Below are 26099 nucleotides of genomic sequence, written 5' to 3' on the forward strand. Positions count from 1 at the left end.
GGGTGGAAACCCTTCATCTCTGGAGTGTCTCCACGTAGCAGCAAGACCTGAAATATTTAAGCACAGGGCTTAAATAAAGCCCTTGAATCAAAGTAACCTGAGGGATGTGCCTTGCTAATCACTTTTTTTCCTTCCTTTTGCCCAGGGTATGCTGGTGGAAGGCCCACCTGGTCCTGAAGGCCCAGCAGTAAGTGGCACTTTTCCCTTACTCCGGGTTTGGGGTGCACATGGAGGGCTCAGCACACGGCTGTCCCCGGGCTCTATTGCTTCCATATGCCACACATGTGCACAGAGCGCTTTGGGGTGGATTTTCTGGTGCAAAAATAAACAGAAAGCTCTGAATCTTTTCCTGCTCGTTGTATAAATCTGCTACAAATAATAACACATTTTAGTGGCTCACTTTTTTCCTGTCTTTTTTCCACACTAGGGCCTTCCAGGACCTCCAGGACCAACTGGACCCGTGGGTTTAATGGGAGACCCAGGGGAGAGGGTGAGTGTTTGTGTTTTTGTCCTCTTTGCTGAGGCTTTGGGTGCTTTTGTGTGTGCACAGTGGGACTGTGGTGTGTCCCTGGAGCCCTAAAATAATTCTGTAATAGCACTTTCCTCTGAGTCAGCCCCCAAAGGAACTCATGGTGGGGTACAGTGCTGACCTTTGGGGCAAAGGGTTGGGGAACAGCCACATTAGTCAAATATATTAAGCCATTTTCCAAGTTAAAACCAATAGTTTGGGCTGAAAACCCTCTGCTCTCTGTCTGTGCTCTTTGGCTGCTCCTTCCAGTGCAGGATCTGGGCTGTGGCACTGGGAGAACAGGATGAGCAAACACCAAAATAATCACTAACACAGTAAAATGAAGTTCAACCACTCTTCTGCAGCCTCATTGCAGCTGGTGCTGTGAGTCCTGGCAGAGAGTTTGGTTTTGGTTGGGACCAGGATGGTCCTGGGGTCATGCCAGCACTGCTGCTGTGGATCTTTCCTTATGTTCATTTTGTGTCCCAAACTGCTCCCAGTGGGAAAGGGGTTCTCATGCAGCACTTCACCTTTGCTGGACGTGGATTATTGGTCTGTACCAGCAGCACTAGAGACTGATTTATGTGCTTAACAATGCAATAACTTAGGGTTTGATGTTACTGTAAATCAGTTTTGTCCCTGGCAGCCACTGCTTTTTAAACTGCTGCTGCAGAAGCCTCTGGCTTTGGGATGTCTCATCAAAGGCAGCTGCTCCCAAGTGCTTTTGTGGATTGTGACCCCAAATCCCATAATTTAACACCACACTTCAATCAGAGCTGTATATTTATTTGTTATTGCTGAGTCCCCACCTGGGCTCAGGAGTGACCTGTGTTTTGGGAGCTGCTGAACTCAAGCCTCAGGTGCATGAGCACCATTCCAGCAGCAATTCCAGTGCTTGGCAATGCCACAAATTAAAAACCACTGTCCTTGCTTCAAGAACTGAGTCTCTGGAGTGGCCCTGTTACCAATGCACTTCTCACTTGCTTTTGTTCACCCACAGTTCAAGCCTGTTTCTCCTCCCTGGCAGAGGCAGCCAGGTGAACACACCTGGGCAGGTGTGCAGCAGGCTGCCCACTGCTCCCAGTCCTCCTCCCAGCAGGAATTTTGGCCTGACATCTAGTGGAAAATTCACCATAGCACAGACAGGATCTGGCCCTGCAGAGAAGCAAGGTGGGATCAGCTTTGTTGTCTCAGCTCAGTTTGGAGCTGGGAGGAGAGGAGCACATTTCCTGATGGATAAGGCAGCTCTGTGCCCGTGGCAGGCTGGGGTGCACCACAGCATCCTCCACGGAGCCAAGAGCTCAGTTCCAGGTGGGGAACCACATCCCCTTTGCCTCCTGGGTGCCCAGGAAGGATGAGCTGGGGTGACCAGATGCAGACTCTCTGCCTTTGTAGGGCTTCCTACTTTCCTGGCTTGGACAAGAAGGGAAAAGACAATGGGAAAGTCTGACTGGATAAGGGAGTTGTGCTGTTCTAATGTGTGTCTCACACATTTAATTGCTGCAAATTCTTTAACTGTTCATGTCATGGCCTTGATTATATATATTTTTTCTTGAACATTCTTTTTCTTTGGTCTTAATTGAGCAACCTAAGACCCAGAAAAAATAGGAGGGAGAATTCCTTTAATTACAGAAGATCAGAACAAGATCTCTGTGCCCCCAAGGATCTCCCCTTAGCCTTGTTTTAACTGTTGCAGTCATGCCAGAGTTCTGCCATGGTTTCCTCTGTGGTGGCCATCCCTGTGTTTCCTTTTCTTTCTGAAGCACCCACGTTGCAAAATGCAACCACTGAGAGAACTAAAATCATTGCTGTCCTGCACTGGGAAGTGAATGCAGTGGTTTTAAGGTGCACTTGAGGAGATTCCTCAGCTGTTGGGGCATTCCTGTGGCAATATCCCTAACCTGGGCCCAGGATTTTTTTTTTAGCAGAGGTTCTTTGTTGCCTTCTTGGTCCCTGGGGGATCGGCCGGAGTCTGCTGGCTGCTGCATTCCCACTTTTTCCCCTGGAGCACTGCTGGAGAGACCCTCACCTCGTTTACACTCCTGGTGCATTTATTGTGGTTTTCGATGGAACAGTAATAACGTTTCTGGTGGTTGTGACATGACTGAGAACGAGGGGCCCTGACTGTGCTCCATCGATCGGTGCCTGCGAGCTCAGAAAGTCGATACAGGCTGCAGGCTCAGCCCGGGGCTGTGAGCCAGGGCCACTGCTCCTGGAGAGCTGGGCTTAATTAACCCTTTAGCACCGCAGCCCTGGATCCTCCTGAAGGACCAAGGGCAGGCTCTCCATCCTTGGTGTTGGCTTCCCACAGGATGGGTGAGCTGGACAAGGCCCCGGCTGTGTTTTGCATCTTGCAGTGGTCCAGGATTACTCAAAAGAGCTGCGTGGCTTCATCAGATTCTTGGTAGGTCTTCATCCTGCTTGGGTTCCTGCGTGATGCCCAGCTTCCTCTTCTCCTCCCTTGGATGTGCTGTTTCTACTCCTGCATTCCTGGCAGGCTGGATGCTGCCCCTGGTGACAAGGGAGTGTGTTTCTGTCATTTGTCCAGGCAGATGCAGACATTTGCTGGCCAAACTCCTCTTGAACAGCCCTGCAAAGCCAACCAGCAGCAGACACGCTGTCCCTGACGATGCTGCTCCACACCCTAAAATGAAAGGAATAATTTGCATTCTAGCACAGGCAGCACATCCCGCTTTTCCAAGTGTCCAGAACAGAGTGTGATACAACATGCTGTGCACAGAGGAGTGATGAACTTCCAGAGCCAGGAACTGCAACTGTATTAAAATACTCCTTTTCAATTAGAGCAGCTCCACTTTTAATTTGTTTATTATTAACCCTGCCTGTGGCTCATGAATTTACATGACTTCCCCTGTACGGGGAGGAACATTCCCTCTGCCTGCATCTGATAGAAAGACCTTTTATTTGCAATCAGGCAGGTGCACTGAATTAATGTACCGACAATATTCAGGTATGTTAATATTGGCCAACATTCATTTAGCTCTGGTTTATTCATCATGTCAGCTCGTTCATTTTTTCCCAGTTATTTTACAACATGCAGAGGAACTTGTGTCAATGGCAAAGCTGTGGAGCAGCCTGTTTGTGGGAGGTTTCAGGGGGCTCAGCTGAGGGGAGGGCGGTTGGGGACGACTTAGGCAGGTTTCTTTGAGCAGTGGGAAGAAGGAAATATGGCACTTAGGAGACCAAAGAGTTATTTCATGGGTACTCCAGGCTGGAATAAAGAAAGTGGGAAAATGCGTTGTTTTGAACAGGATGAGCTGCAGCATTAGAGCAAAATGCAGCTCCATCACTCTCCCTGTTGTGTGTTTGGAATTCTGGGCTGTCTGGGTGCTCTGGGGTGGTCAGCACACCTTGGGGGAAGGCTGGTCACAAAGCAATATCTTCCAAGACCATACAGCCATTGAGTCCCAAAGGACTTATTCCCCTGGGGACAGTTTTGCACCTCAGAAGTGCAATAGGATCCCTAAAATCCTTATTGGGCTTCTACAAGGCTTGATATTTTCAGGGTGCTGGTTTTCCCATCAGATTGCAAGTGCTGCCTTGCCTAGCAGGTCCCAGAAACTGCAAGAAAGATCTTCTATTACATAATTTTCTGACCAGGGCTGAAAATGGCACCAAAATAATCAGAGAGAGAGACACAGTGAATTTTGAGTTCCAGTGCTGTGGGCTGTTGGGTACCACTCTCACTGCCTGAGACTCAAGGACTCCCAGCACCAACACGCTGAGGTTTCAGTTTAACCATTCCCTTGAAATATTGCACCAGTGTTTGCACTCAGCATGGCATTTTAGAGCACTGCACCAAATGAGAGTTGAAGTCCCCATCCCTGGCTGCCATATATCAGCAAATCCCTATTTACATAACGAGGGCGACACAGATTTACGCCCCGAGCCTGGCAGGCTGCATTTCTTTTAGGCATTTGTGAATTTAAATTTACAAAGTGCTTTATGGGTTTGATTTTCCTCCGTCCCCCTTGCCCCCCACTGATCCACCCCACAAGGAACAGACCTCTCACACCCAACCTGAAACAAAAAGAGGCATTTATGGGTAGAAAAGCGTTGCATCAACATTTGTCAGGCAGAGGACACGCATACGGAGAGATAAACAAAGCTCATTCCTGAGCCATCATATGCAGGACTGGAGTTAAAGGAGAAGAGGGAGAGAAAAGAAAGTTTATTATATAAAACAAGTCTGGCCTAAATTATTTATGGGGCTTCTGCTCCAACAGATGGGACTGGCCTCTGCACCTCATCAGCAGGGTCAGGGGCTCCGGTGTCGGCCAGACTGAGCAAACAGTGTGAACGCAACACCGTGAGCTTGTCTTGAAAAATGGATGGGCTGGTGTGTTCTGCAGCCTCCCTTTGCTGCTGAGGGAGCTGCTGGGCTTTTTTTCCCCTGTATTTTTTTGCTGATAAATCACTGGCTGCAGCTCTGGCTGCTGCAGCAGCGCCGGGAGCAGTGTTGTTATTCCGGGCTGGTCGCGGTGCAGAGCCGGGCTCCGGGTCCGCGGGGCTGCGGGGCAGCTCTGCCCTGTCATTGTGGTGCAGGTCCCACCACTGCCCCGTCCTGCCTGGGGCAGGGTGGAGTAGCCACAGCTCCTCACCCCCCTGCCTGGTGTTGGTCTCTAATTTAGGGCTTGGAACTCTGGCTTGGGTGTTTTGGGTTCCTCTGTAAGCGGGAGACAGTAAGGGAATTGTGAAGTTGAACATGGCACAGAGGAATGGGAGAAGGAGGAGCACAGAGGTGTGAAATGCAAAGAGAATGTTCTGGAAGACAGTGGGGCAAGGATAACACACCAACTGTTTTGGTTTGGTGGTTTGGGATTTTTTAATACTCTGATTTTCAGGGACTTCATTACCTATTTCTCTTTCCCTGATCCTTTTCCCACCTTTATCCACCTCCCTTTGCCCTGCGGGGTGAACATATGACTTTCTGTGACCCTGCAGCACGTCCATCTGTGTCTGAGATTTGTGTCAGGGTTTTATCTTACTATTATTTTTACTATTGCACACACTGGAAGGCTTCAGAGAAGTTGAAGAGAGTGAGAACTAACATAGGTGTCTGTTCCTTGCCCTTCCAACAGCACTGGTTCTCTATAGGTGAATTTATTATTGGCATTTACTAAATAAAGGAGTACCCAACTCCTCAATCTTGAGTTGTCTGGCCACAAAATGAGCACCAGGCCTCACTGGGATGTGGTCAAGTCACTCCTACCTTAAGCTGATGTGAAAACTGCAATTAGACACACATTGAATAGTTGGATGTCATCCTCATTTGCATGTAGGATCACTAGATGGATGTGTAAATTGGGGTTAACTTAAACTTTTTGTCAAGTCCACAGTTGGGAATACAGATAATCCATGGGCTGTCTTGGGAAAATTGGCCATATTTGATTATTTATAGTTTCATCAATAGATCTTTTACTACACACTCGTTTCTTTAGTACGAGTTAAAGACACTCAAACTGATGTTAATCAGTACAGCTCCATTGAGATCCACAGAGTTTGGCTGATTTACAGCTGCTGACAGGATCGCTCCATTGGAGATGGAAGTGGCCTCATAGGACTTAAAAAGAAAAAAAAGGGAAAAAAACCAGAAAAGAGAAAAGTGGAATGACCCAGATGATTGAACACTATGGAAATGAATTTATCTTGCTTCGTTTCTATCTCACTGTCCCTGAGTTATGAAGTTTCTTTTTTTTTTTTTAATAAGTTTTAACGGATCCAACTAAACATCGATTCCGTTAACTTGCAGCATTGCAGAGATTTTTTGTTGTTCACTCAAAAAGAGCTTGGAAATGTGGGGGCCAGGATGGAAGAAGAGGGAATTACTGGGAAAAGTCGTGTGGGCTTACGGATGCGCTTCCACAAAATTTGCCATGGCATCGGGATGTCTGCAAGCTCAATCCCTGTGTGTCAAGACAATATCTTGACATATCCCTTTATAGCCACAGCTGCTTATGTGTGGACACGATCAAAATGGTGCTATAGAAGTTTATTTTTATTTGTTCTTCTCGCAGGGACCACCTGGTCGCCCAGGTCTTCCGGGAGCAGATGGTTTACCAGGACCACCAGGGACAATGCTTATGTTGCCTGTAAGTACAAACAGAACTAAAAAAAGCATTTAAATGATCAGGTCTCTTGGCTTTGTTGCTGTTCAGTGCCCGTTCCTGCAGAAGCCTCCCATCTCTTTCACACCAAGGACACGTTTTCCTTGAGGTAAAAGATGGATCCTGATGGTTTTCCTTGTAAATTTACTTTTTGCAAAGCACGGTAATTTCTTCACTCATCAAAAGCACTAGGTTAAAATTTCCAGAAGTGATGAGTAGTCATAGAATTCATAGGATATCCTGAGTTGGAAGGGACCCACAAGGATCCAACTTCTGGCTCTGTACAGGATACTCCAAAAATCCCACTGTGTGCCTGAGAGCATTGTCCAAACACTTCCTGAACTCTGAAAAAGGTTAAGTGTTTCTGCCTGGGCACAGTGTTGGAGACCAAAACACATGAAGAAGCAACTGGAGACACTTCCAAGGGCCAAATTTCCATGCAGAACCCTCCCTCCTACAGTGAGGAACCTCGAACCTTCTTCAAAGCCAAAATTATAAGCACCTGAACAAACTGGTCTTCTTTGATGACCAGTGGTTAATTTGTATTGTTTTTTGTCTCCTACATGAAGCCAGTAAGTACCAAATCAACCTTCTTGGCTGAAGGAATGGTTATATTTTGTATCTGCTTTGATGTGAGACAACCCTATGGAAACCAGCTGCTGAAAATAAGTAGTTGGGTCCTGAAGGGAAGGAGTTTTTAGTGACAAACCTCAGCACACTTGGACAGGTTCCAAAGGGCTGGGTGAGGCTTGGTAGGTTCCTGGCAAGGTTCCTGAGCAGGCTGGGCCAAGAGCTCAGTGTGGAGCTCAGCTGGTCATTACAATGCATTTGTTGGCCCCTCCAGAACCAACCATGGGCCCATAAATTGCATCTCTTTGAACCTCCTTGCCAAGTCGGTGTGGTCACACACCTAACACCAACCGGGGGAAAGGCCAAGGTGAAATGGAGGTGACAGAACCGTCCAAGTAGGCTCTGCAGCCAGATCTATCCTTCTTGCAACGCCCTGAGCTCACAACTAAGGCAGGAGGAGGGTGTGTGCCCAGGAAAGTGGGGCTTTTTGGGGTGGAAAAGGCAGAAGGAAACATTAATCTCCTTCTCTTTCAGGTTTGGAAATAAAACATTAATGCTTGGGGGTTTTAAATCCTTTGAGTGCGAGGGATCCTGGCTTGAACCATAGGCCAAACTCTGGTTTTTGGAGCAAACTGCCGCGCTTGAGAAACCCGGCCTTTGTTGGGGCAAACGGGCAGCTACAGCCAAATAACCTGATCCAACCCCATCTGTCCGGGGTGTCCTGGCCAGCAGCATCCACACAGGGAATATCAGCCCTGTGAGAGCTGTGCACTGAGTTCTGAATGGTGGTTGTGTGAGGTCCTCACGTGCAGAGCCCACAATCCCCCCCATTGTGTGTCCCTCCGGGCTGGCAGAGCTCGCGGGGCGGGCGTGGACGTGGGAAGCGCGGTTGGTTTTTGTGGCTCTGAGCTGGGTGACCTGAGTGTGGTGGGTTAATGGGATGGGCTGGAAAGACAGTGATGGATTTGAGTCAGTCATGCTGAACCAAATTGTTTGGGAGTCAGGCTACTGTGAGGGTGGGAGGACAGCAACCCCGTGACCTGCTTTCTCCGTCTTGTCCCCATCAGTTCCGCTTTAGCGGAGGAGGAGATGCTGGATCCAAAGGACCTCTTGTTTCAGCCCAGGAGGCCCAAGCCCAAGCCATCCTGCAGCAGGCCAGGGTAAGTGATGGGAGGTGGGATGTCTCCTGCAGCAGGTTCTCGTGGAAGCAAAGGAAAACCAGAATAAGTGTGTCAGAGGAGATATCTTCGTACTCACACCCTTCGTGGTGGTGGCAACAACTTCCCATCTGAGGTGGAATTGCTTGTGTGCCTTGAGATGATGGCACCTCAGTTTGGATTTTTATTAATGACCAGTGAGGATCCAGGTCCCAGAAAGCTGGTTTTATATTGCCTACAGCCTTTGGAGCAGACCTTTTGCTGGTTCCAGATCCGGTGGCTCCAGTGCTGTTTGTGCTGACAGTTTTGAGGGTCCATATGAACAGTTGTGGATGTGCTCTAGGGATTCCTTTCTTTTGTGTGGGTTTTTTTTCCCAATAAATCATAATAATTAACTGTAAGTCACTGATGGAAGCTGTTCCCAGCCCCACGAATCTCAGCAGGCAGATCTGTAATTTTCTTTAATGTATTTATCTGGAAATACATGATGGTTATCCGTGCAATGTTTCTTTCCATGCATGACCTTACTGATTGATGATCAAATCACCCCTGGTTTGCTTGTGACAAAAAGCTGGTCGTGCACATTCCCAGTACAACTCCTGTTCCCTGCCTGGATGAGTGACTTGGTGTATAGGGCTTTGTACTCATCTATTCAGAATAAAACTTAATTTTTAGCCAGTGCAACTTAGAATTTTTTCTTCCATGAGCGGTTTTGGTGGTTTTTTGGTTTTGTTTATTTTTTTTTAGTTGAGTTGTTTAACATGATCACTGCCACGTTAAAAGCAGAGATGCAAGAGTCACAATTCCAGCAGAAGGGAACAGCCACAATGTTGTGTTTGCCCTGATCTTGCCCAAGAGGAACTGAATTCTGGCTGTTTAAGGAGGCAGTTCCCAAAGGGACACGGCTTTGGGACATTGCATTTGGGGACAGAGCTGAGATGTGCTCCTCAGGTCCAAAGCCCACATCTGTCTGCAGGTGGAATGTGCTGTCTGTTATTCAGGGCTGTTTGCAGTCACTTCAGCACAGACTTTTTGGGGCTGGGCTGCTGAAATGGGCTAAAAAAGCGATTTATTTCACCCTTGAATGAAATAAAACCCAATGGGATCTCCACCCAGCTGGGTGACGCTTGCTCCTTTTGGGTTTATAACAAGGAATTTGGCTTAGCTGGGGCTATTCTGGATTCCATCCAACTCCCCTTTTACAAAGGAGTTTGATTTTATACTTATTCAGGTAGAGTACAGGGCCTTGATTCCACCAGTCACTGCATTTTCCTGTCCATTAACCTTGTTCTGAGAATAATATCAGCGGATTATGTTTCTGGTGTTGCCTTGTCAGTCTTAATTTCAAGCCTGCCTATGGTTTTTCCATCAGCATCTTATTTTGCTGGGAAATAGGGAGTTTGACCTGATAAAGGTTTCATGAGAAGCACCTGCTTTCTCAGACTCTCTGGTTTTGTTCTTTTTTTTTATCCTGCCTGTTGAAAATTGTGATTTATGAAAAAAAAAAGCTCCTTCCTCTCACTCCAAGTCCCTTTCTTTTTTAAATTTTTCGGTTTGAGGAAAAAAATTTCAAAACCAAATAAATCCTGGGTAACTTTGGAGCACTGGATGAAAAGTTGTGTACTTTTATAAAGGAAAAAATTAATTCTTGGTTAACTTCAACATTTTTGGCTGAAAACTTGGATACCAAAGCAGAAAGGGAAATAAATGTAATTTCTTTTTCTTTTTGTGGTGAAGCTACAGGATATGGCAGGAATGGAAAAGGAGTCCTGCAAGGGGGAGGATGCCTTCTTTCCTTTTTGGGGCTTGTTTTTCTTGTTATCACTGCTGTTAATTGCATTATTAGGTTGATTTATTCCCTTAAAATTTGGCTTCCATTAGGCACCAAACGTTATCCCAGCCAGCAGTGGTTCAGAGCGTCTCCCTTTTAATGGGGTGTTGTAAAAAGATGCCACATAATCCAGCATTTGTGCAATATTTATGCCATTCCAAGTGCAATCACGGGTAGATTTTAATTACTGGAGTACACAGATAATTACAACTCTTTGAAAGTATTGAATTGTCACGAGGGAACAAATTGTCTGAGTGATGTTTTAAGTGTCGACCAGCTCCATTACCCACCATGGAAATTACTCACTTGATACATGGTTACATGACTCCTTAATTATTGAGCTAAAAGCCCCCTGTTGCAAATAGAACTGTAGTTCAGTTTGGACCATAAAGAAAAAAATTCTCCTAAACTGAAGTGGGATCATAAATATTTATGTCCTCTCAGCAGGCTCGTGCACCAGCCAGGGGGTTTCAAAGAATCATGGAATGCTTTGGGTTGGAAGGGACCTTTAGGATCATCCAGGAAGGTGGGCAGGGACACCTTCCACCAGACCAGGCTGCTCCAAGTCCCATCCAGCCTGGCCTTGGACACTGGCAGGGATGGAGCAACCACAGCTTCGCTGGGCAGAAAGGGGTTGTTTGCCCGTTTGTGGGTGGCGAAAGGAGCCGGTGGGGCAGCACGTGACGTTTCCTGGGGATAGAAAGGGTTGGTGGCCTCGGGGCATGGAGAGAGCGTGTGGCTGGTGGTGCAGTGGTGGCTTTGTCCCCCTGGAGCAACAAAGCAGAGACACACCTGAGCCCCTTTTCCCTTTGTGTTGCAGCTGGCGCTGAGGGGACCCGCGGGGCCGATGGGGCTGACGGGGCGGCCGGGCCCCATGGTGAGTGAGGGGGCAGGACAGGAGGGAGCTCTGGAGGGTGGGCTCTGGGATACCTCCAGGAATGGCTTTTTCTTTACATGGTGTGATTCTGTTGTGGAAAAATGTAATTAATTGTGTTCTCTGCCCGAAGGGACCCCCGGGCAGTGGAGGACTAAAGGGAGAGGCTGGAGAAATGGGACCGCAGGTGAGTGTGGGCAAATGGGGTGACTGGGGGCAAACGAAGGTGTGGAGCAGCCAGTCCTGCTTTAGAGGCTGTTGGGAAGGAGGGATTCAGTAATCCAGTGCCAGTGGAAAGTAGGAAGGTGTGGGAACACCTATTTTGCATGTAAATGTCCCTCCAAGTGTCTGAATCTGGACAGGATTTTAAGCCAACAGTGTAAAACTCTGCAGGTGTAATTCCCTTCCTGCCAAGACATCCATGGAGGGGTCCTGTAAATACAAGATAGGCTGGAGTACAGGGAGTTCAGGAATGCTCAGGAAGTTGTTCTTCCAAGCTGTAAATCCTGCACTAAGGGGAAGTTCCCATTTTCTGCTGGTGGAGGACGTGATTTATCTACCCTATGTGGAGCTGCTTGCAGGGCAAAAGCTTCCTCGTGGATAAATGCCCGCAATTCCTGTCCAGAGATGCTCAGTCCTGAGCCTTCCCTGTGTGTTTGGAACTACAGGCTCTGCTTGAGGGGTTCACCTCCCACTTTGTAGCCCTGGTGACCCTGACAGCCCCAGCAGTGCCTGCTCTGAGCCCTGAGCAGGGTCTGTTCTTCGTGCCCTGGGGTGATGCCACTTCATCCTCTCTCTTTGATGCCTTGCAGGGTCCACGAGGCATCCAGGGCCCTCCCGGTCCGGCAGGAAAACCAGGCCGCAGGGTGAGTGTCCTGGCAGCTGCTCTGACACTGCATTAGCTACGATTTCTGCTGGAAACTGTTTCTGCTGCCAAACAATCCCCGAGCACCGGGAGCATTGCACAAGAGCCGGCTGGAGGCCAGGCAGGGGCTTGTCCAGGACCTCTCTGGACATCTGGACAGACAGGAATGAGGATGAGAGTTAAAAGCTGGGCAGTGTGGGGAGAACTGCAAGGCCACACGTCCCACTCTTTTTATCCTGTTTTGGTTTTTTTTTTTTGGCTCTGCAGCTTTGAGGTTGTCCCTGCATAAGTGCCTTGAACTGGTTGGACAGTCCCCAGGGTTGGTGGAGTGCGAGGAGGATCCAGCCCCTGGGGGGGGTCTGGTTTTGGTATAAATCCTGCTCGCTCGCTCTGTTGACTTCCACAGTGCTGATTTTTATTTTACACCATCCTCTGCCTCATCATTTTACACCATCCTTCCTGCCAGAGGAAGAAACGAGCAGGTCTTTTGTGTGACCCACTTCTGGCTTCCTTAAAAGAGAAATGATCCCATTTCGATTTGCAGCCATCATCATTAGCATATCCTAAAGTGTGCTGGAAGATAATTATTTCAAATAAAAATCAATGACCATGTCCCAGCATCCCATATAGTGAAGTAGCTTTGCTGCTGTTTGTCTCTCACCTCTCATTAACTCCAGGCTGAGCCTGGATGTTGCTTCAAACACAGGGAAGTGGTTTTTTCCCTCCCCAACCTGTGAGATCCAACTTAAATAAACCCTCACTTTGCACAGGTGTCCCTGTGGCCCCGACCTACCCTTTGTGTGTGACTTTGCTTGTCTCTGTTGCAGGGCCGAGCTGGCAGCGACGGTGCCCGGGGAATGCCAGGCCAGACAGGACCAAAGGTAGCCACATATTTATGTCTCTTGGGAACCTGCATCTGCTTTTTAACAGGAATGAACTGAGGGACCCGTGGAGAAGGAGCCCACCTTGCTTTGGAGGAGGTTGTTTTGGTGGTCCAGAGACTCCTGTGGAGTTATGGAAGTAGAGGGAGGGAGGTTAAACACACTCCCAGAAGGCACGATAGCAGTTTTTCTTTTCTCTTTCTGTTTTTTTTTTTTTTTAATACAACTTTTTTTAATTGCTGGATCCTCTTAAGGATGAAATATGCTCCCTTGCTTAAGAATGAAATATGCTGCAGTTGTAGAACAAATACTTCAGAATCCCAATTACAGAAACCAAACATGAATGAGTGGTTGGAAACATCCTAGGATATAACTACCAAAAACATACCTATTAACTGAGTGAGGAAATGCAGGAGGTGTGGTGAGGAATTCTAATTCCCTGTACTTTTTAGACAAAATCCCTTCATTCTGCTGGTATTATCAAGCAAGGAAGAAGCTGCTCCACTCAAATTGAATGCAGAGGAAGTTTGCTCAGGGAATCATGTCTTAGAAGGTTTAAGTACTTTATTATGTAGATACTTAAAGCTGGAATAAATGGGGGGTTTTGATACAGAGACAGGAGACTGCAAATCATTTATCCAGTAAAGTGCTTTAATGAGCGTCGACTGCCCTCAGAGGAGGGGATGCCAGGGAAGAAGGGAAGCAGAATAACGAGCAGTGCTGGGAAGGAGAAGGAAATTTGCTGTGAGCAGAGGCAGAGAAATGCTCCAGGAAATGCCAAAAGGAGGAAGCTGGAGGTTACTCTGGGTGCATCCCAACCAGCCTTGGCCAGCCCAGTCTGCCCTTCCATCTGCCCAGGTGTAACGGAATTCCCTTCCCTTGCTTTCCTTTCCTTTGTAGAAGGGAGGAGCTGGTACTATTTTAGCAATTCACATACCATGAGGATGTGAAAACATAAGTGGCTTTACCCCTTTACAGAGAAAAAGGAACTTTTCTGTCTGTGGGGCCTTGCTCGCTGTCACCCACGATTTGCAAACACCCCTGTGCCATCTCTCTTCTCCAAAGATTTGAGGCATTTGGGAAATAACTCTCTGTGCATTCCTGCCCTAGTTTCATTAAGGCAACTTCCAGAATTTATTTACATATATTTCTTTTCCTGGAGCGTCCAGGAGGGTTAAAAAGGATGTATGGGATAGATTGTGGCAAAGCTCAGGATGGTGTTTGGGAACCTGTTGGTAGGTGAGGGAACACCAGTGTCCAGTTTGCTCCCCAGTGGATTGCAGTTTGTGATTCCATGGAATTAAAACTAAATAAATATTTGGACTACAAAAACCTGCTTTAGATCATGGAGAAGTCACTCAGAGAAACTCTGAAATCCGCATGGAAAAGCATTTAAACTGTAGCTGTTGGGAGGAGTTTAACTGCAAATGACTTTGAGGTGGTTTGTTTTTTTTCTTGTTTTAATCTATAACTTTGAAATCATCGCTGGTCTGATGGAAGGTGAAGGCTGAATGTCTGAGGGAGAAAATCGATCCCTCCTTGACACGAGAAAAGAAACAAATTGGAAGGATATTCAACTGCAGGTGGAAATGTGCTCTAACCTGGGTTTTCTTTCAGGGTGACCGAGGGTTTGATGGCTTGGCTGGTTTGCCTGGTGAGAAGGGAAACAGAGTAAGTTTTCTTTCACTTGTCTTCAGGCCACTGGCTGGAATAAAACCTTGACAGGAGGAGGTGGCTGGGAGAGACTGGGAGGAGGGCAGCTATTGCTGGGGACGAGCCACGGTGGTTTAATTAAGAGAGGATGAGTGTCCCTAAGAACATGTGGGATGTCACAGCTTCCCTCCCAGCATTCCCATCCCAGGAAGCTGCAAGATCCTTCTCGGACTCCTCAAAATTGGAATGGAGGGAAAAAATGCCTTAATAAAATGCAACCAAAAATTAAAGCAGGAGGCAAAAACTGCTGTTAGACAGTGCAGTTGGGGATGGAAAGCGCCAGAAATGGCAATGGGTTAAACCTCTTTGCTTTATAATTAAACAATGGAGGGGGGGGAATGCCAGGAGGTGGTTATTTTGGCAGGCTGTGTGTCCCTCGTGTGTCCCTCCCCTCCCTGGAGATGCAGACACTGCTTTATAAAGCAAGGGAGTGTTTGAGCAGCAGAGATTGAATCGTGATTACGAGTTACACAGGGAAGGAGAGATGATGCCTGGGAGAGATGTTTAATCTGCCAGCACTGGAGTGGCATGGCCTGGGCACAGCAATAACTGTGTGCAGAGCATGAGTCCTGCTCCTCAGGGAGATCCTTGGTTCCCAGTCCCCTGACAAAGTGTCACCAGTAAATCCCATAAGCTGCAGCCTCCAGGATGAGTCTGTGGGTGCTGGAGCCCTTGAGGGGTAGAGAAGGGCTGCTACTGCTTCAGGGAGCACAGAGACAGCAGCTATGAGGGTACAAGCACCTTCAGCAAGTGCAGGCAGAGAAGTCAAGTCCATCACTTGGTTTATCACCATTCCCTGATGTTTTCTGTTGCCTAAGTGCTTCTACCTTCTCTGAAGCATTCTCTGCCTTTCCTTTACAGGGTGAGCCAGGCCCCCACGGACCCCCAGGGGCACCTGGAGAGGATGGGGAGAGGGTAAGTCTGTCTGTGGATTCAGCAGCCCTTTGAATTCCTAACGAACCCCAGCAAACAAGAAGCAGATGCACCAACAGCCCGGAGACGTGGCAGGAGCAGCCGGCACACGAGACCTCGGTCCTCGTGCCCCGGGGATGCTGCTGGTGGCTGTGGAGGGAGGGAAGCACAGCAAGGAGCTGGGAGTAAAGCGAAGAGAAAAATCTGGTTTTAAAGATCTGGTCAGAAAACTCGGATTTTGTTAAAAGAAAAAAAGGTAACACGAGAAAAATGTGAGCAAAGTATCGCTCCTGATTTCCTAAGACCCAGCGAACTGTAGCAAAACTTGGGGAAGAGAAATTCCGGGCAGATGCAGGAATCAGAGATTAATTGTTCACTTCTCTTTCCACTGTGTTCAGTCAATAATCAAAGGTCTCCAGCAAAGCTCAGACTAAGTGATTACAGCTCTAGAGAGCCTGGTTTAAAGGGAGAGATTGAAAATGCCGAAGCCGGGGGTGTGAGGAGCGTGTGGTTTAACCGGAGCGGCCGCTATGGATTTCCCAGGCTCTAATCCCCTTCCACGATATTTTCTTTCCACCTTTGGCTATTTGTTTCCCGTGTAAAGCTCAGATAATGACACCTTCCTCACCACAGGGTTGGCAGGATTAATTAGTTGCGGCTCTAAAGTGCTTTGAAGTCGAACAGAGCAAACCCGTGTCTTGCGGGGGAAGAACGAGTGTCTGGAGAACTTTAATCCTAAAAGAGAAAAAGAAACCATTTGAGGTGTGCAGGGAGAACAGAGGGCATAACTGAGAAGAAGAGCATGAATTTTATCAGCAGAGGAGGAGGGTTTACAAGGCCTGGCTACTGGGATTGATTTCCTAAGAGGAATCCTCAGGTTTTGGGTTATTTAAAATGACTCAGGGGAAGCACCATCTAATAATTTTGGGGTTTTGTTGGGACATCAGCAAGATGTGGGAGTAAGGGGATGAAGAATTACCCCTTTGTTGCCTCTGGTTTATCTGAGGAGCCCTAATTTGGCTAAATCACATTCCCAGGGTGTTGCTCCCATACTGCCTTGCCATTCAGTTTGGTGTTAAATCTTGTGGTTATTGTCTCACATGCCCTGAATTGTTTCTACAACGTCTTGACTGGTAGGAAAATCCATCTTTATAAACATCAACATGAATTATGAAGTATCCTCAGAGCATTTCTAATCCCTGGTAAATTCTACACACACAACATTAGTCTCCAGGCTTACAAGGTCTTCCTCATGCACAGATTCCCTTCCAGTCCTCCAGGGAAGCTGCTTCTCTGTGTGAATATTATTTAACAGGAACAAAACCCCTGTGGTGTGACTGAAATATAACTGGTTTATTCTCTCTCTCGCTGCTTCTCTCCTTTTCTCTGCTGCTCAACAGGGAGATGATGGAGAAGTTGGACCCAGAGGTCTTCCTGGAGAACCTGTGAGTATCTTCTTCGTTGGCTTCATTGCTGCTTTGGGCAAGGTCTTGATGTGATAATGGTGTTTTTAGGGGTCTCATGGGGCAGCTCTCCTGGTACTAAGCAAGACCCTTGAGGTCCTGCAGGGACTGAGCTTCTCTTGCTTGAAAACCCACATGAACAGTTTAGAGATTATCTGTGCTGTGACAGCTCTGGTTTGTTTATTTTCACTAAGACACCCACCACAAAGAGAAGATGCGCTGGGGTTTTTTGTTTGATTGGGTTTCTGTTGTTTTTTTAGGGTTTTTTTTTAATGAGCAAAATTCTCATTGATTTTGTTTGCTCACTGTCTGGCCATTGAAAAAATTTTAACTGTAAATGTAAAAAGCTTAGCTTAGATTAGTTTTATACTTTTCCTGCCTCTGCTCTGCTTCCTGATTTAGAATAGAGGTAAGTAGGCTGGGGTCAAAATTAGACGTGGCAAACATATGTGAAAAACAGGTTTTTTGAGTGTTCATAGGAAACTCCAGTGAGAAAATGCTTTTTCTGCTATCCCAGGGCAGTGGCAGCTTCACCAGGTAGCTACTGAGCACTTTGTTCTGTGCAGTGTTAGTGATCTCTTATAAACCTCAGGGTGAAATCCTGGCAGGATTGAACTCAAGGGCACTTTTAGCCCTAATGTCAGTGGGGTCAATATTCTGCTCACAGTGCACAAAACTTCATCAATCTGCAGTTTGTTCCTGTTTGGGCCCCCACTGGTAACAGCTGAACCAGGAGGTGGGAATTGCTGGTGTCAATAAGATTAAAGGAGATGTCAGTGGTGTTGGACAAAAACCTTTGGACCAACCCAAAGAAACGCTTTCACAGAGTATCCCACTGAAAAAAAACCAATTGGGTTGTCAACTAGGTACCCTGAAAAAGCATTTTTTTCCCCTAATACTGAGTATTTCTCTTTTTACTGGCAACAGCAAACCCTGCTTCTGGCTGGGTGTAGATTTTTGCGTGTGGCACAGTTGTTGGCTGCTTATTTCATCCAAAATGCATTTCCTTTGTTATGAAAAGAACATTATCTGTCATTTACCATCGGCATTGCTTTCAAAATGTCTTATTTGGTTGTTCTGAGGCCCGGCGTGGTGGCCTGAGAGTAATTGATGGGAGTTGTTGGACACAGTTCATGTGAGGAAGGGAAGGGTTGGCATTTACAGACTCACTGGAACTAAATTATAGACAAGATGTCTGATTAACTTCTGGGAAAGATTAATCAACTCAGCTATCTCCTTAGCACATGTCTAAGCAATAACTTATGGGTTATTAACTTCTTAAAAGCTTTTATGTGCTCAGGTAACACAGCAACAAAAAAGGAGCTTAAATGACGGTGATACAGGCAGGGAAGTTTATTTTTGTTTCAGCAATGTGAGTAAAAATACCTGGGATGACCAGAATAAAGGTTTCAATTGCATTACAGGAAGCTTAGTCATAAATATAAACACCCTAAATGTGTGTGGTTTTCTTCTTCTCTGCCCTGAGCCAAAGGAGGGGTTTTTGGTGACTGAAGCTGGTGGTGGGACTTCAAAATGGGTTTGCCTTCATCCTGCTCCATTTCCTTCCAGTTCCCATCAACTGACACCAGCAGAGTTCCTGCTCTGCTGGGGTCTGTGCAGGGCTTGAGCTCATGGAGTTTTCAGTGGCCAGGATAGACCCCTTGGCTGATGCGTCCAGTTTTTGCTGCAAACAGCATTTTTTTGCAGGATCAAAATCCCCACAGCCTCCAGGATCAGACACTTTATTAATGTAGCTTTACCCTGTAACATTTCATTTTAATTCCTCGGTTCTCTCTGCATCATAAAAAGGGGCACATGTAATATTTGGGCAGACAGATAAAACTGCTCATCAATCATGAACGATTTTCCTCCGTGACAATGAATGAGCACCATCCATACAACTTCCCAGCGTTCCCTTATGTTCCCTCATTTCAGAAAGGGCCTGTGTTTAAAAGATGGGCTCTCAGGCCTGCAGTGAGTGCACACAGACCCCATCCTTTTCCCTCTACTGCAAACCCCCCTGAAGGCTGGAGGTCCAGGAGGTGCTGGGATGTGATTTGCAGAGCTTCCTGTTGCAGGAATGCAATTCTCCTGCCCTGTTTCTGCTTATTCAATGTGATTTTCCAATCCTACCAATTTCCCCGAAGATGACATGAGGTTAAATGTGGTGAGAAAGCTGGAAATGGAAAGAAAACACCAGGATACCAGGAGTCCTGGCTGGTTAAAGCTGAAGGACCAAATGGCTTTGAAAATGTACATTTATGCTACAGGCTGAAAACCTTTCCCAGCCTTGCTGAGTTGTATAGATTGTTGATGATAAAAGCTGAATCTGGAGAGATTTTGAAATGCTGACCCTAACAATCCATTAGTGTTATCAGGTCATCCTTCATAATACTCCCCATCTAGCATGACTTGGCTGCAAAATGTTTTACATCCTCGTGTGCCTTACAGGGTAATCCAGGAATATGATTGAATTAATAAAAACAAGTTGGTTCAAGTGGGTTTTCTTCCAATCCAAAGAATAAATGCCTGTGCCTGTATTATTTATCTTTATAATTCAAGGCTTTGTGCACACAGGATTTCTCCCCCACCAGTTTGTAAGTCAAGAAAGCTGCTGCTGCTGCACTGCCAGCCCTGACGTGTCCCTGGGCAGTGCAGTGCTCAGCCAGGCACGAGCTCATCCCAATCCATGCTCAGGGGAAGGGGGGCACTGGGAATGCTTAACCCCATTTGTTTTTTTCCCCCACAGGGACCCCGAGGACTGTTGGGACCGAAGGGGCCACCAGGACCCCCAGGGCCACCAGTGAGTTCCTGGGGCTGCTGCCCTGCCCAAGCCTTGCAGATAAAAAACCCCCCATCCCCATCAGTCATTCAGGCAGATTTTCTACATCTGTGCAATGAAAAGCAGTAGTATTTCACAAAAAAAAAAAAAAAGGAAGAAAAGATGGCTCAAAGTCTCTATTCTCCCCCATTTTCAGTGGTGTCACGTCCATTTAGGGCAACTGAAGATTTGGCCCACCTGAGTAAATATTAATGCCTTGCTCAGGCTGAGAGGGAAGAATGAGAGTTATTAACACAGTGGCTTTGCTATTAACTTTTGCCTGAGGGCTGGTGAGGCTTTAAAGCAGTTTGTTCATATTTTGGGCGAAAGCTGAGGAAGGAGCACGTTGGTTTATATTCAGGAGACAGTCACCTTATCCCTGGAAGTGCTGATGCAGGGGCTGTCTCCCTAAATCTCTGCTGCCTGCTGGAGTCCCACAGCTTAAAAACCCAAACCCTGCTAGAGCTGAAGGGGTCAGTGTTTAATGGGGAGCGTTGTGGAGCCCTTAACCCCTCCTGGGATGTGGAGACATCTTTGCTGGGAGCTCCCAGACCTGCTGAAATTTAATGAGGAGAAATTTAATGCAGGATTTGCTCCAAAACTGTCTCATCTCCCACAAACGTGATGTTATACCCAGATACCTTGTGCTGCCCCACAGCAAAAGCTTAGCCTGGAGAACAGGGGGCTCAGGGAGAGCTTCTTGCTCTCTACCTGAAAGGAGGTTCTAGTGGGGTGGGTGTCAGCCTCTTCTCCCAGGTAACAAAATGAGAGGAAATGGTCCCAAGTGGCACCAGGGGAGGTTTGGTTTGGTTATTAGGAAAAATGTCTTCATGGAACGGGTTGCCAAGCACTGGAATGGGCTGCCCAGGGAAGTGGTGGAGTCACCATCCCTGTAAATGTTCAAAAAACATGTGGATGTGGCACTTGGGCACATGATTTAATGGTGAATGTGGTGGTGGGTTGATGGTTGGCCTCGATGATCTTTGAGGTTTTTTCCAACTTTAACAATCCCATGACTATAAAGCAGTGACAGGGGGACATCTCCAGCTGACCATGTACCACGTTGTCCCCTCAGTGACGATGCTCAGGGCAAGTTTGACCCCAGCTGCCTTTTGTTTTGGCTCAAGGCAGCTCAGCCCTGTTGCCTTTACCTGCTGCCTGGTTGAATGATGCCTTGCATCCCAAGGCAGGTGTTTTTTCCTGTTTTCCTTTGCTGCTCTGTGCCTGCTCACTGTCAGAGGCAATCCAGCTGTGGTATTTAGCCAGGATTTGCTCGACCTGGTGCTGATTCTGCCTCCCAGGCAGGTTAAACCAGTGGGGAAAGCACTGAAATGATTTTTTAAAGTGTAAACTGGATCCGTGGAATTGGCTGCTGTAACAAACACCTTTAAAAAATTGTTCCCTTTCCACGTGGCCCAAAGGGCCTCCCGATGTTTTGCTGTTTTTTATGGCAATTTCCCTACTTTTCTGGTGCAAAATAACGAGAAATTTTCTTACTGCTGTTTTTATAAATCCTTTCTCAGGGTGTGGCTGGTATGGATGGACAAACAGGTCCCAAAGGGAATGTGGTAAGTTCTCACTGAAAGTTTTTACAGGCAGCTCAGATATAAGGAGCAAAATGTAAAATGTACTCTATTAGATTAGATTTGCTAATTGCTTTTTAGCCTGGTCTAGATTCCTATCAGAGCCTGCGAAAAACATGGAGAACATCTTCCTACAGCAAATGGATGTTAATTTATTGTAATTTCTGATGGAATTACACATTATTTCCCCATGAAAGATGAAACATTTTCATCGAGATGTGTGTTGGTCTAACGAGTATCAAAATACAGTAATTTAACTGAGAGGAAAAAAGTCTTTCTATGCCTCATACTCTGCACGGATCGGATGGAATGGATTCCCTGGAGAAGAGCTGGTGCAGAGCCAGGTAGTGTCAGAGCCTTGCTCAGCTCATTTGGGCTGCAAATCCCTGCGGAGAAATGAGTGTGCCTGGAAGTAACTTCTCCCCTCCCCATCCCCCTGGGAGAGAAGCTGTTTCCAGGAGCTTTTGGTTGCTGGCAGAAGGGTAGAGAGGGTTCAAGCTGCTGTGAGGGTGTGGATCTGGGAGCTCAGGTCTGTCCAGGCAGTGGGAACACAGGGACAGGGTTGGGGGGATCCAGGTGTCCATGCAGGGCAGGAGTCGTGGTGCCTGAGGTCACACTGGCCCTGCTCCCACCTCTCCTACCTTCATCTCTGCCCTTGTCTCTCCTCACAGGGTCCTCAAGGTGAGCCAGGTCCCCCAGGACAGCAGGGTAACCCAGGTGCTCAGGTAAGAGCAAAACTCCTTTTCCACAGGTAGGAAAAAGGAATGATAGTTTAGCACAACTTCGCTCCCCTGCCAGGGATGGGACCACCAACAGGGAGATCTGCTGGGAACTGGCTTGGTGATACATTGCTGGTCCAAAACCTTCCTGAAAATACTCCCAGTTCAGATCCCCCCAGTTCTCACCTGGATTTTGCTGCGTGTTGCAAAGCCAAGCCCAGGTCTGAGCCGTCTCTTTTGCCGAGTCACATCTCGTGGCTCACGTCTGATTTTTAGCATCCCACAGTCCAGTTGCTCCGCAGCCGGCTGGGTAATACAGATGTCCAGGCCTTGCTGTCAGCCTTCTCCACGGCTCTCAGAGAGTTTTGCTCCTCAGAGTAGCTCTGTTTCCACCCTGCTGCCCATGACCAGGTGGAGCAGCTCCCCCAGCTCTGCCACACTGTGCTAAAAGGCAGTTTCATCGTTCCTCACACGACATTTTGAGAATGAATGGAGCTGAGGAAACCCCCAGCCATCACAGGCACTAGAATAATACTCAGCTGAGACACTGCCAAGATGCATTTGGAAGGAATAACTTGTTCCTTAATGACTCTATATTTATTTTTTTTTTTGCTTTTCACAGGGTCTTCCAGGTCCACAAGGCGCGATCGGTCCCCCAGGAGAGAAAGTAGGTTTCGATATTGCAGCTCTGGCCTCAGACAACTGTTGCCATTGATATGCATTTGCTCCCTCAGCTGCTCCTTTGCCCCATATGCAACATCTGTTTGCAGCTGTGTCCATGGAAGTCTAATGCCTCTCATTCCAGACAGAGGAGAGATCAAGACAGCACGGTTTACCTCGAATTCATAATATTTGCATTCATTTCCCCTCTGAGGAGAAACATTTTGAAGGCAGTAAAACATTAGGAGAGGATTGAAAATTGTCTTTTTCTGTGGGCTGAACGCTTTGGATGGTAATGGGAAGAGCCCATGGATGTGGCTCACTCAGCTGAGTTCCCCTCCCTCTCTCTGATTTTTGGTGGCTGTTGCCATGGGGTGGGTGCCAGCCTTGGCTCCCCCCAACAGCCCTGGGACCATCAGATTTACAAAAGGGGAAGTTTTGCCTACAGAGGGTTCATTCTCCAGGGCTTTGCTCAGCTCCCACTGAGCAGGGACACGGTGTGTGCACTGGGAGAAGCCTCTGCTTGTGTGGAGTGGACTCAAGTTATCGATAATTCCCCTGCAAAGGAGCACATTAAAGTTCTGTCAGATAAGTGGCACTTCCCAGTGGAGTGAGAAATCAGGGGCTGCTTAATTAAAAGGTACTCACTGAGCAGTGTTAGAGCAGCAAGTGCAGTCAGTTGGAGCAGCTCCTTTCCTCCTTAATCACCTCGAGATTTGTCACCAAAGATTGGGCATTTCTTGATCCTGTAACTCCACAGTTCGACATCCTCCACCTTGTCCTCGTGTCCCTGTGCAGCATCGTGTCCCTTTGGCAGGACACAGGTGGTGCCCATGCCCTGAGCTCTCAGTGCTGCTTGGTGTCTGTGTGTGTGAGGTGCCAGCACGGGCCCTGCAGCCCCTCAGGGTGCTGGAACAGCTCTGCCCACAGAATTCAACAGACTCCCTACAAGTCATGGAAGCTTTTCCACCAGACTCGTGTCTGTGCAGCCTTTCACAGACAGGAAAAGCAAGAAATGTGGCTGAAAAGCCCTGTCCTCTGATTTTTTGGAGACTCTGACCACTGAACTGTTGACTTTCTGTTCATTTTCAGGGGCCACTGGGCAAACCTGGTCTCCCTGGCATGCCTGGGGCAGATGGGCCTCCGGTAAGTCATCCTCTCCTAATTCCCTGCTTGGCACCGGGTTGGATTCTGCCCCATCCACCCTTGGGTTTATGAATTCATGAGCCCACGTCGTGGTTTAACCCCAGCCACCAACCAAAACCCACACAGCCACTCCCTCACTGCCCCACCAGTGGGACTGGGGAGAGAATGGGAAGGGTGAAAGCTGGAAAACTCGTGGGTTGAGATAAAAGCAGTTTAATATGGACTCAAACAGCACAGCCCACAAGGTCAAGCTCGTCCTTGGCTGTGTGTTGGCTGGTTTGGGAAGCCCCATCCCTGCTCCCAGCTTTGCTCACCCTGGGTGCTTCTCACCAACTCCTCGGGCCTCTCTTTCCCTTCCACCCGTTTCTCCTTTCAGTTCTCCAAACTTTGGCAGCTCCCTGAGGCAGGGACAGGTTTCTCTGTGTATTTATGCACACCACAGCACGTGCCTGGGGTGCTCCTCACCTCTCTCAGGGCTGCCAGGCACTGCTGCACAGCGGTGATAAGAGCAGGGGGAAATTACATGTCACTGGTCTATTCTTGCAGCTTCCTCCTGTAATCCTGCTTTAAACATAATTTGCTCCTTGCTCCAGAAATCGGTCTTAAAAATCTCTGGCCTTTAAACCTGAGCTCATTTTTTACCCATCTCAGTGGCACCTGGTTTTTAAGGGTGAAAAATGTAAAGCGGCTGCATTCTATTAATGCAAATGCAGAGCGTGGCAAAAAAAAAAGAAAAATAAAAAAAAATTACATTTCCCACCCTGGGATTATCATTCCTACCGAGGGCACTTGGAACATCCGTACAATTGTTAGCTGAGTCAACAGAGCAGCTAAAAGCAAAGCCCAGAACATCTCTAAATCTGTAGTTTTTGATGTGAAATTCCTGCAGCAGCCTCCGGGGAGGTTCTGCTGGAGAAGCCGCCGGGTCTATTTTTACGCAGCCTGGAGGCTGTGTGAGACCTGCAGGCTGAGCACCTGGTGGGGGGTGCGTGGACACGGGGCCTTTCCCACAGGTAGATGTGGATTTGTGTGGATTCCGAGGCTTTGGAAGCACGGTAGTTGCTTTTTCCAAGGACAAAAACCCGCCTGTGTTCTATTTATAGAAAGCGGTGTTGGAAGACACCTGAAAACCCCTGAGGGCCTGATGTGTCTCTCTCTCTCTGCGAAAGCCAACTCAGCTGCTCATCAATTTTTGATCTCAGCAGCAGTAATGGAGATGGGCATTTTTTGAAAACAGTGGTGATTTAGTGCAGAGCTGGACCAAGGCTTTTGAAATCCTGCTGCACGTCCCTCGTGCCTCCCCTGGAGTGCAGGGACACACCTGGAGCTGAGGGCAGACGAGATTTCGTGAGCCCCCTCATGCACTGATGCTCTTGGTGCTGTTTAAACTCACAGGAAAAATTGAGGTTGTGTTTTCTCCCACTTTTTTTTTTTCTTTTTTGATCTAAAAATGACAGCTGTCGTTTGGTTTCTTTTTTAATCCAGCTTATTTTGTGAAATGCAGCTCATCTGACATTCCCGTTCTGAATCTGATGATGGAAAACACTCTTAGAATTTTCTTTGTTATGGTGGTAGAAATTCACTGGTGTATTTGAAGGAGAGAGTTCATAAATAAGGAATCCATTGAGTGCAGAAGGTCTGAGTGGCTTTAGAGCAGCTGGATGTGTTTTCAGCATCTTCATAAAATGAAGGTGTTTGGGTTTGAAGCCCTTACAGGGGTTATTTCTGTTGTCCAGACATTGCCAACCCAAGGGTCACCTTCCATCCTGGCTCCATTTTGGATCCAACAGTAGGGAAATCAGTAAAAACTGCTTTCATGGATTTCCCTAACTTCTCACCAATCCTCCAAACTGTGTCTGAGGCAATTCACACGTTTGTTTTCTACTGCAAAAAGAATTCCAAAGGCTATCGATGAGAACGGGTTGGAAACTCTTGGATGTTGAGTTATTCAGCATCAAATCCCAAGAGGAATGCTGGCCAGCATCCAGCCTGCCTCTGTCTAGCAGGGATGCAGGTTAGCTGAGCATTCGTCATGAGATCTTGTACTGGACTCCAGGAATTAGGAATTTAATGAGGGGCTCTGACCAGTCTGGGCATCTTGTGACCTTCACAAGTTTGCTGACACATGGACTTGATTTTATCTGTTTTCCTATCTGCAAAATTCAAATGCTGCTGAACTCACCAAGCTGTTCAAACATACAAAGAACATTGAAAAAATGGTTTGTGCTTCTCTGCTGAAAGGTGGTGAAGAGCAAAAATAGAAATAGCCAG

General features: G+C 47.4%; 1 protein-coding gene across 2 annotated transcripts in view; it reads left to right on the forward strand.

The window, feature by feature from the left end:
- COL5A1 (collagen type V alpha 1 chain) overlaps positions 1-26099 on the forward strand; it is a 147266-nt gene that overhangs the window by 76287 nt on the left and 44880 nt on the right. For both annotated transcript variants that reach the window (XM_027731691.2, XM_027731692.2), the window contains exons 10-25: positions 146-187; positions 428-490; positions 6544-6618; positions 8271-8363; positions 11012-11068; positions 11199-11252; positions 11878-11931; positions 12758-12811; positions 14429-14482; positions 15386-15439; positions 16837-16881; positions 19649-19702; positions 21244-21288; positions 21975-22028; positions 22645-22689; positions 23775-23828. In XM_027731691.2, the coding sequence (XP_027587492.1) occupies positions 146-187; positions 428-490; positions 6544-6618; positions 8271-8363; positions 11012-11068; positions 11199-11252; positions 11878-11931; positions 12758-12811; positions 14429-14482; positions 15386-15439; positions 16837-16881; positions 19649-19702; positions 21244-21288; positions 21975-22028; positions 22645-22689; positions 23775-23828 (897 nt within the window). The remainder of the gene's footprint in view (positions 1-145; positions 188-427; positions 491-6543; positions 6619-8270; positions 8364-11011; positions 11069-11198; positions 11253-11877; positions 11932-12757; positions 12812-14428; positions 14483-15385; positions 15440-16836; positions 16882-19648; positions 19703-21243; positions 21289-21974; positions 22029-22644; positions 22690-23774; positions 23829-26099) is intronic.

Source organism: Pipra filicauda, unplaced genomic scaffold (genome assembly GCF_003945595.2).
Source record: "Pipra filicauda isolate LSUMZ 115617 unplaced genomic scaffold, ASM394559v2 scaffold170_size1570365_pilon, whole genome shotgun sequence".
NCBI lineage: Eukaryota > Metazoa > Chordata > Aves > Passeriformes > Pipridae > Pipra > Pipra filicauda.